This window comes from Centruroides sculpturatus, unplaced genomic scaffold (genome assembly GCF_000671375.1).
Source record: "Centruroides sculpturatus isolate CEXI.00-Female unplaced genomic scaffold, Cexi_2.0 scaffold1256, whole genome shotgun sequence".
Lineage (NCBI taxonomy): Eukaryota > Metazoa > Arthropoda > Arachnida > Scorpiones > Buthidae > Centruroides > Centruroides sculpturatus.
In genome coordinates this window covers 80,942-90,845 of record NW_019385376.1, presented here as the reverse complement: position 1 = coordinate 90,845, position 9,904 = coordinate 80,942, and the positions used below count along the sequence as shown (strand labels likewise).

Sequence of the window (9,904 nt, the reverse complement as noted above, 5' to 3'; positions counted from 1 at the left end):
TATATAATTTTTATATTATATTATATTATATTTACATAATTTGATAGTTTTCATATATCTGAAGTCTGATTGGTTATAGTTTCAAAACTCTCATTGGCTGTAGCTTACCGACTGTTCCAACTCAACTACAGATATTTAACTTTTTAAATCTGTCCAACTGGTACTTCTAGTCAGCCAACTGCCTGCTGTTGTCATGGCAATATGACTCGGAGTCAGTCCAGTCAGTCAATGTGAAATCGGCCTCAGATGCTTGCTACGTGCCCTCAAACACTGGTGGACCTGAAGAACACTATATGAGACGCCATACAGAACATTCTCACAAGTATGTTGGATCATGTAATGCAAGCTTTCATCTGTTACTTGGAAAATTGCATTGCTCATGGTGATGACCACCTACCTGGCATAATATTCAAAAAATGACTTTTAAAATTCATGGTATGCAAATGGCATATCTTTGGCTTTGTATTGATGTTATTTTCCACTGGTTACATTTTATTGCCTCATTTATATCTGGCTCTACATTTTGCCCAATCTTGTATATATGGGCCAAAATAAATTTAAACATTTTGCTGTAGTTTTGTTTTTCTTTTCTTATCATATTCTTGGAACTTAAAGTTGATCATAAGTAGATCAGGCTTCCTTACTTAAACTTCATTATTGTAAATTGTTGTTTCACATAATTTATTAAATACACATATACACTACACAAAAACTTCCAATATCTTTTATCTACATCTCTGATGTAAACTAGTAAGTTGTATTACTGATAATTTCAAAATATTATTACAATATAAAATGCAACTTTCAATCATTATATCATTAGACATGCTGAAAAAATTATTGAAGAAAGTATATTAGTGATTCTCTATATGTAAGATCTGTTAAAGATTACAATAAATTATTTTATTTCACAAATCAAGAAAACAATTGTTAATATTTTGTATATTTAAATTTTAAATTAAGATTTAGAATTATATATAAAATATGTTAGAGGACTAAAAAATAAAGCAATATATGAGAATAAATTTTAAAAAACTTCATCTTAAAAATTATTTAAGATCATATTGTAACTATTGAATACACAAATTTTTATAAACTGTTAGATCATCATTAAAAGTTGTAGAACCTTAATAATTAATCAACTTCTCTTTCAAGATGTCTTTAAACTGAAGTGTTGTAAAACTATTTTAACACTTGGCAACCTTTAAGCATTCTTTTTCTGTATGTATATCTTGTAAACAATTTAATTTAACAATTCCAATATTAATATATGTTATTTTCAATTCTCTTGAATAATTTCTTATATAGTATTTGCTTTTAATTTTGAATAAAAGTCATAGGTTGTGTGTCTAAAAGAAATTATTGTAGAATCTAAAATAAAACATATTTAGGAAATTTATTATACAAATGTTTTATTTTAGGTTCTACAATAATTTCTTTTAGACACACAACCTATGACTTTCATCATCATTTAAATTATTATGATCATTCAATTCAAAATCATTTCATTTTTACATATTTAGGTTGAACTTCAACATTCCCTTTTTCTATTCTATTGTCATTCTAAAATGTTTTGAACAAGTTCCAAAAAACTGTTAAAAGTCAATTTTGAACTAAAATTTTTATTTTAGCATTGAAAAACTGTTACAATTATTTATTAAAAAATAATAATAATAAATTGTTAAAGAATTCTGTTCACCTTCAGGAGATGGCAGCACACGTAAATAACTTAGAAATGGGGTCAACTATTGTTTGTAAATATTCGCTCATAACTTATGATGTAATTAATAAGTGTTTTACGTGAAGGAGCAAAACACAAATGTCGACTCACCCCCATCGATTTAAAACTAAGAAAATTCAACACCATTTAAAAATTTCATTCGTAATTATTATGTAACAAATCTCTATTAATAACCCAAATCCTCCACAGACATTTAACGACCTTTAAACCTAACTCTTCTCCCAAAGGTGTAATTTCGATTCGATAAAAAGGCCACACCTGTGTCACGTGAACGAGTCAAAAAGCTGACTTCGCACGAGGAAACCTCAGTTTTTTTTTCTCTTCCCCTAAGTTACAACTGTATTAGACGGCTAATTCTTAGAAGAATAAAGTTTAAAATTACCAAAAATTCCGGGAATTAGAAGTTACACTTACCGTTTGAAGTCGGAAGAATCAACACGAAGCAAAGTTTTATAATAATTTGAGACAGTTTCATTCCGTCTACGAGTCCCATACAGGAACTAATGATTAAACAGGAGACTAAAAAGAAGAAAAAAAATCGGTAAACAGGTCAAAAATAAGTACAGGTGTAAAGCTCCGCTCCGGCCTACATGTTTGGTGTAGCGTCACGCGTTGACCTTAAGTTCGACGAATCACGGTCGATCTTACGTAGAAAAATTACCGCTTCTGTTTACGATTGTCACGTAAACAAGTGTTTTACATTTAATCTAAGTCTTGAAAGTATTCGTTATTCACGAATATAAAGAAAAAATTGACGAATGTTCTGACAGTGTAATCTTGACATACGAGAAATGACATAAAACACTGACACAAAACCTATAAATATAACACGGTAGCGAGTTAATTGAGGAAATTCAATACAAATGTTTTTACCTTTAATAATACTCGAATATACCTTGCGTGAGATAAGACACTCGGTTTAGTGTTTTTAAACACGCTCAGCTTAATTCAACGTAATTAAAAATTTGTAGGAATGGGCAACTTAAATCTTTATCTAGAGCCCAGCAATGACGCGTTATCTTATAGACAAAAAGGGCAATTGTCTAAGACTCCAAACCAATCTTTTATATGAAAATATTTCCCTCAAAAATTCCCCTTTCCCGAAGAAAAAAGTCTGAAGTCTACACTGTACATGGAACGTCTAATTCAAATTTTCCTGGACCTCATAAAACGATAACGCGCCACTAGGCCTCAGACAGTATTAGACTGACTTATTGTTACACTAAGCTATAATATATTACAGGCCCTTCTCCCATCAAATAATGATACATGTAAAAACGTGAGGTAGATTCATAACGAGAGGCCCTAAGCTACAGCCGAAGCTTTAGCGTGCGTGTAAATTGAGGACCTTCTTTTCCACAAATAATAATACAGTATCTGTGAAAATTTTAGGCCCTAAGCTATAGACTCGACGTAGGCCTTTTGATGGCTGGATAGTCGAGCAATTGAAGTGTCATCTTTCCTCTCTGGGGACCCAGAAAACCGAATCTAGAAGGATCGGAAACCCCAGGAATTCTTGGGGGTAGTCAGGTCCCGTCCCTCTTCACTCGGTCGCCCAATTGAGGCCTGACCGAACCCATGATGGGCTGAATTAAAAGGCCTTCTAGGGCCCAAAGGGCAAAAAAGGTAGGTAGTGAGGTCTGTATTATTACCGGAGAACTGTATTATTGTATTATTTTTTTTTTATTTTATTTGTTTTGATATGATCAATAAGATGAAAAAAGAAGAAAATTTAAAAAAGAAGAAAAAATATCCATCTTGCCGGTTTCGAGTAACGATTTTTTAGTCGAACGAATTTATTTCAGAGGTCGTTGAACTAACGATTTCCTTGCAAAAGCATTGACTTTTATGTGCAAGTCGATTGATCGGAAAATTATAGATCTGTTTTTAGGAATGAAATCTCTTTTATTTTCTTATATTCTTTATCTATTCTATAATATATACACACGGTGGACATCAAAATCCAAGCACTAACAATCTGTAAATCAAATTTTGTTACGATTCATTTTAATATAGTCAAACCTCCGAACAGCGGACACTACAGGAACATTAAAAATGGCTATTGTTTGGGGGTTGTTTTGTATGCATTTTTTTTTTTACTCAAAACAAAAAACAAAGTTTCTGAAAAATGGCCGCGGTTTAGAAGTTAATTAATTAATCAGTTTAACTGAAACAAAACTATTCGATTTTCAGGATTACCAGTGCAGACTTTTGTCCATCACTATATCAGTGGCGTGTTATAGCTTCAGGGGGCCCAGGCAAATTCGAATTAGGGGGCCTATGTATAGTTTTGACTTCAGACATTTTTCTACGGGGTAAGTTTTTGAGTAAATATTTTCTTATAAAAGATTGGTTTGGGGACACCCGTTGATGAAGGCCACAGGCAACTTTTTGCTAATAGAATAACGCGCAACTGCAATATATAACAAATTATTCTATACTATTATATAAATATGCTAGTAGAATAATATAAGTACAATCAAACTTTGATATGACTCAGTCCTACATAATGCCACTTTCTTAAAGCATCAATGAATATTCGTGAACTGATCTTTCCCGTGAATATTACAGAGTAAAACCTTTAATATTGAATTGCATTGCATTGCAAACGACATTATCATGAAATCACACGACTTTCAAGCTATTAAACTCAAACTATTCGGAGATTTCATTGTTTTATGTTCTTCGGTATAAAGCCACGCTACACCGAACATGGACAGATAGTGGCGTTAAATCGAAGTCTGCTACCTTTAAAAGCGGCTTTTATAAAATTCTGTGAAATTTTTGCAAGAAATTTAAACTATTCTAGAGGTTATTCTATTTAACAATTAAAGTTGGAAAATTATAATTAAAATATCACTTTATATTGAATTTTTTAATTATTTTAACAAATTTTATTCCTGCTTCAATTGACCATATCCATACGATTTGTTGTTTGTTAGGTAAAAGGTTCTATACCGTTTAACTTAACCTCACCAAATTTGGCATAAATATTCTTCGACACACTACGAAAAATTTAGCGACGAGTTGCTTAACTTTTCCGGCAGCATTTGTGCCTTTTCTCAGGAACTACACTTTTTCTAAGTGTTTTTTTTCAGGAATATTTTGACAGCGTTTACTAACATGATTTAGCGAATTGAAAAAAAAAAACTCGTCAGTGTCATTCGTTATTCTTCTATTGCAATTCTGTTATAAAATATTTTATCGCTAATACCGAGAATGTCCTTTCCAAAAATTGCTTTTGACATTGCATATTACGTGAATTCCCCGGCTGTTGTAACATAACACAGAAAAGTATTGTAATCGTGTCGAATTTTTTCGACATTTTTGGGTTCGAGACGTCTCAAGAATCAAAAAATCCGGAGGGTCGAATCTGTCTCGATTACAATACTTTCCAGTGTTATGTTGTAAGAGCAGAAAAAGTAAAATTCAGCAGGAAAAGCCTAAATAGGGACAGTTTCCAATAATGGGCTGTCCTCTTCACATTAGTGACACCTATATAGGGGCAATTTCCCATAAAGGGCTACCTCTTCGTGATAGTGACACCTAAATAGGGTCAGTTTTCCATAGTGAATCATAACTAAATCCAATTATCATATTTAAATTTAATATAATTAAAATAAATTAATATATATTTTTTCTGTTTAAAAGTTTTATCTGTTGAGTAAGTAAAAACCAGAACGAGGAATCGATCTGTTTAAATGAAGTAGCGTCACAATGGTTTTCAATGAAGACGAAAATCGATTTTCATTCTCTAATTGGTATTTAATATTTACTTTGTTAAGACAAAATTTAGAAATTGGTTTTATAAACATTACTATTGTTAAAAATATAAGTCCATTTATGTTTTATCAATGCATATTAATAGAAATTTTAGTTAAATAATACAATTTTATACACTCAATTTATACATTTGTTGTTTAAATAATAACCAGAACATTTACTTTGTCACTTACTTTGTTTTAAATATTTCTCCGAATTTTCTTTATGATAATTTTCAATGCTTCTAAACTTGTTAACGATCTTCAATGCTAACATAATACATCCCTGTAATAATCGTCAAGACTTTATGCTTTATGCTTTATAAAAATTCAGCGACGAGTTGTTTAACTTTCCCCGTCAACATTTGGTAACGCTATCTGTTACCATATTTTATTTTTAAAACTTTTTATTTTTTAACTATTATAAAATTGCAAAAAGCCTAATTTTGAGGGTAGGGATGGGTTTTATAAAAAGTTATAAATGCTAATAACGAGTAACATCGTCATTAAGTCCGAACTTACTGAAAATACACACAACCCCCATTATCTCCTCGCCCCTTTAATAACCAAAATTTAACAGCATTAATCCCCCTAATACACAAACTTCCCTGTAAAATTTCAGAAATTTCCGACAAAAAGCACAGAAGTTATTAAGCTTCAAACAGTGTGAACAAAATCGTGCCCCCTACACACATACACACTACATGGATACACACAGAAATTACCCCCGGATATTTTTACATTTCTCGACGTTTCAAGGTGTTCTAAGTCCAAAAGTTTAAAAATCTTGGGGGCTCATGTTTTGCGGGATCGCCATACTATCCCTCTGTTATATATAACAGCCGGGAAAAAATTACTAAACAATTCTATAAAGATCTTTTACAATCTACTATATAATTTTAAAACCGTGATTGTAATACTACAATATGATTATTGAGTTTCAATTTTCCTGTATTCTGAACAAAAGAGCCTTTGTCCTTTCTACTTTTAATGCTCTCATTCATACTTACACAAGTGTGAATGAGGGCGAGTAGTGTATGCTATTTAACTAATTAATTAATTTATTCACTTTAAACACATGAATCGGTTTTAAGTTATGTGAAAAATATATATGTTACTAATTTCTAAAACTTATATTTCTTATTTTATATTGTAAATACTCTAATATCTTTCAAGTTTTAATTAAATCTTAATATTGTATCTTAATTCCTATCCTGCTGGTTTGATTTGATACATAAGGCAGCACAACACAGTGATTTATCTGCCAAGTTGGGGCATTCTTTGAAAAACTAACCCCAATTTAGGTGTTAAACGTGAAGAATGTATCCTACAGGTAAGTTCTATTTAAATTCTTTTATATAATTAGAAAGTTATAATGGTTTGGTTTTAGTTTATTTGTATACGTAACACATGGGCGATCTGTCTATGGGAAACTGCCCCTATTTGGCTGTTATAAACGTGAAGCACCCCACTTGGCCAGCCACATTGGCGAGATGCGAATCAAAATCAACACTTAATATCTTAATTAGTCACTTCGGATATAGCAAATGTGCCCAAAGTGACAATAAATCATTATTATTTTTATGAATTCATTACTTATTGCTTTGTTCCATCAAGAAAATGAAGCACGGCAATGATCTTTAAATTAGAGTAGTACGAATTATCTTGTTTCCGGTTTTATATTATTGGAGTGAAAATCGGTTACCCTCCATATGTTAACCAATCAAATCAATTGTGTGATTTAATTAATGTCTGGTAGAGCGAAACGTATAAGACGATCCGGGTAACACGAATCCGAGTTACATTTTGAAACGAAAATAGATTTGATACGACAGCTTTAAAAATGGAAATATAATAATGGTTCGGAAAAAATTAGATTTTAAATTTGTTCTTTTTTTTTTAAATAAATTTTCACTTTTTTGACAAGAATAATGCAAATAAAGTTCTTTTTCAGTGCACTAAGATATGACCCGATAGTTGATGGTAGTAGTGAGCTTGTTATATATGGATATCATGGTTGAATTTCTTGAAATGGTAATAGCACTCGAAATTTATGCTATAAGTGATGATATCTGGAGGAGGACTCTTCACAATCCGGTCATTCCTTACACACACGGGCGCAGGATTAGCGAGAATGTATAGTTTTAAAGCCATTGAATGTGGTTATTGTCAGGCGGCTCTGTGTATTGATTGGACTTCTGTTTCTGAGAATACGCGTTGCTCGGAAGAAACTCCGCTTTGCACCTAAGAAAAATGAACTGGAGGTTACAGAGAAAATAACGAATTGAAGAAATGTAATTTAATAAAGAATGGGCAATTTTTATCTGGCAATATCTCGTAGAATGAAGACGATTGTATAATTTGAAATTATTTATTGTGACATGGTCACAATGCCGGGCTGCGACTTTTAATCATATTTTTAATTTATTTAATATAAAATATACATTCTCCACCTCAAATTAATAGTGATTTACCTCTGTACATCATATTTTTCCTTTAACAATAGAGTCGTACCGGTCATCTAACACCTTTTGGAGGAGAATGTTCGAATTGAAGTCGTACAGTTTGTACACTTAACCTGGGCCTCCTGCCCACAAGCCTTTTATAACTGGTCTCGACTTTCATCTATCTAATGGCGTTCACGAGATTAAGGATTGACCGACGGACAGACAGACTTATGACAATGGGAATTAGTAAGTATATAATTTTTTTAAATTGCAACCCAAAAATTTACCGGTGAACCATGCAAATATGTATTACAAAGGATAAAATTAATTCCAAAATTTTAATTGCTTTTATAAGCAGACAATCAACTTTAAAAAAATAAAAATTAATTTAACTTAGTTAACAAGAAAAAGTTTAATTACTTCTATTTTCAAAATCCGCTTGTCTGGCTTTTAGCCAATTGAAACTTTATAGGAATTTTAATAGGAATTTAGGAATTTAATATTTTTATTTACAGATTTTTTATTTATTTTATTTTCTCACTTGCAGAAATTTTCTATGATAATTGAATCCTAATTCTAATCTGATTTTCTTTTTCTTCTTATTTGTTTATTTATTTATTTTTCGTAAAACGGAATTCGATTATCTTTAGCGATCCTAAAATTCATCAGTGTTGTTTGAATTATCACACACAATATTTGGATACCCATTGTAAAGACTAGATTGGAGGAATGGAACAAGGCAACCCAACAAATGGGCAAACTGACCATTTGTTGAGGATTGCCTCCCGGGAACGTTTACTATGGGAAACTGATCCCTATTTAGGTGTTAGACACGTGAAGAAAGCTAGAAAACTCTATGTGGTTGGTCAAAGTGCGAACCGAAGTGGTATGGCCTTCACTATCCTGTGTTTTAATTGTGAAATGTCAGTAACATTCTTTGCATATTCTGCCTTTCGTGTATTTTCACAATAAAAGATCCAGTAACGAATTGCTTAACTTTTCCGGCAACATTTGGTGGCGCCATCTGTTATCATATTTTATTATTAAGAAAGGTTTTTAATATAATTTTTAACTTATAAAATGGCAAAAAGCTTAATTTTTAGGGTAGGGAGGGATTTTATAAAAATTTGTAAATGCTAATAAGTCATTAAGTCGGACCGTACTGGAGATTACACACGACCCTCTTTATCTCTTCACCCCATCGACCTTTAATCATCAAAATTTAATAGTATCAATCTCTCTAATGAACAACTCTCCCTGCAAAATTTCAGAAATTTTCGACAAAAAGCACAGGAGTTAATAAGCTTCAAACAGAATGTATTATACAAAATCGCATCCTCCCACACATACAATTCATACATACAGAAAAAAAAAAATTCCAATCTTTTTGCATTTTTCGACGTTTCAAGGTCCCCGAGTCCATAAAATCTTCGGGGGGGTCATTTTTTTGACCGATCGACATACTTTCCCTTTGTTAAGTATAACAGCTGGGAAAGTAAAGTCCAGAGGCATGAGATTGGGAGCCAGGAGTTTTTTTTTTTTTTTTACAATGATAAATTATGGGATATTGATCGAGTTTGAACCTGGATCTCTAAAACTGTAAGCTAATATTTTATCTTGAGGCCAATTGATCTTAAAGGATTCTTCACGCTAACGTAGGACACTTTCGATCCCATCGGAATCAATAAAATTATCTGATCTTAATTTCTTTTTTCTCAAATAAATATACAGTATTCTACAGCTCATTCAGTTTAGATATTATTATTTACGTAAATTAACTTAATTCTTAAAAACTTCTTAAATAAAAAAAAACAATCTGAGGCACAAAACGTTACAAAATTGAATTTCAAATTATCAAAAATAAACGCATCTTCAATTTAAACACCCGAAATTTTCAAGAGTAGAAAACAATAATTGGACAGGAAATTATGGCCAAAAGCCAAAAAATCTGCGTG

At 31.6% G+C, this 9,904-nt stretch overlaps 1 protein-coding gene across 1 annotated transcript in view; it reads right to left on the bottom strand.

The window, feature by feature from the left end:
* The window catches only part of LOC111638312, a 13,208-nt gene extending 10,822 nt beyond the window's left edge, over positions 1-2,386 (bottom strand). The window contains exon 1 of the mRNA XM_023384002.1: positions 2,156-2,386. Within this exon, the coding sequence (XP_023239770.1) occupies positions 2,156-2,234 (79 nt within the window). The 5' untranslated portion in view covers positions 2,235-2,386. The remainder of the gene's footprint in view (positions 1-2,155) is intronic.
* Between the last annotated feature and the right edge of the window lie 7,518 nt (positions 2,387-9,904).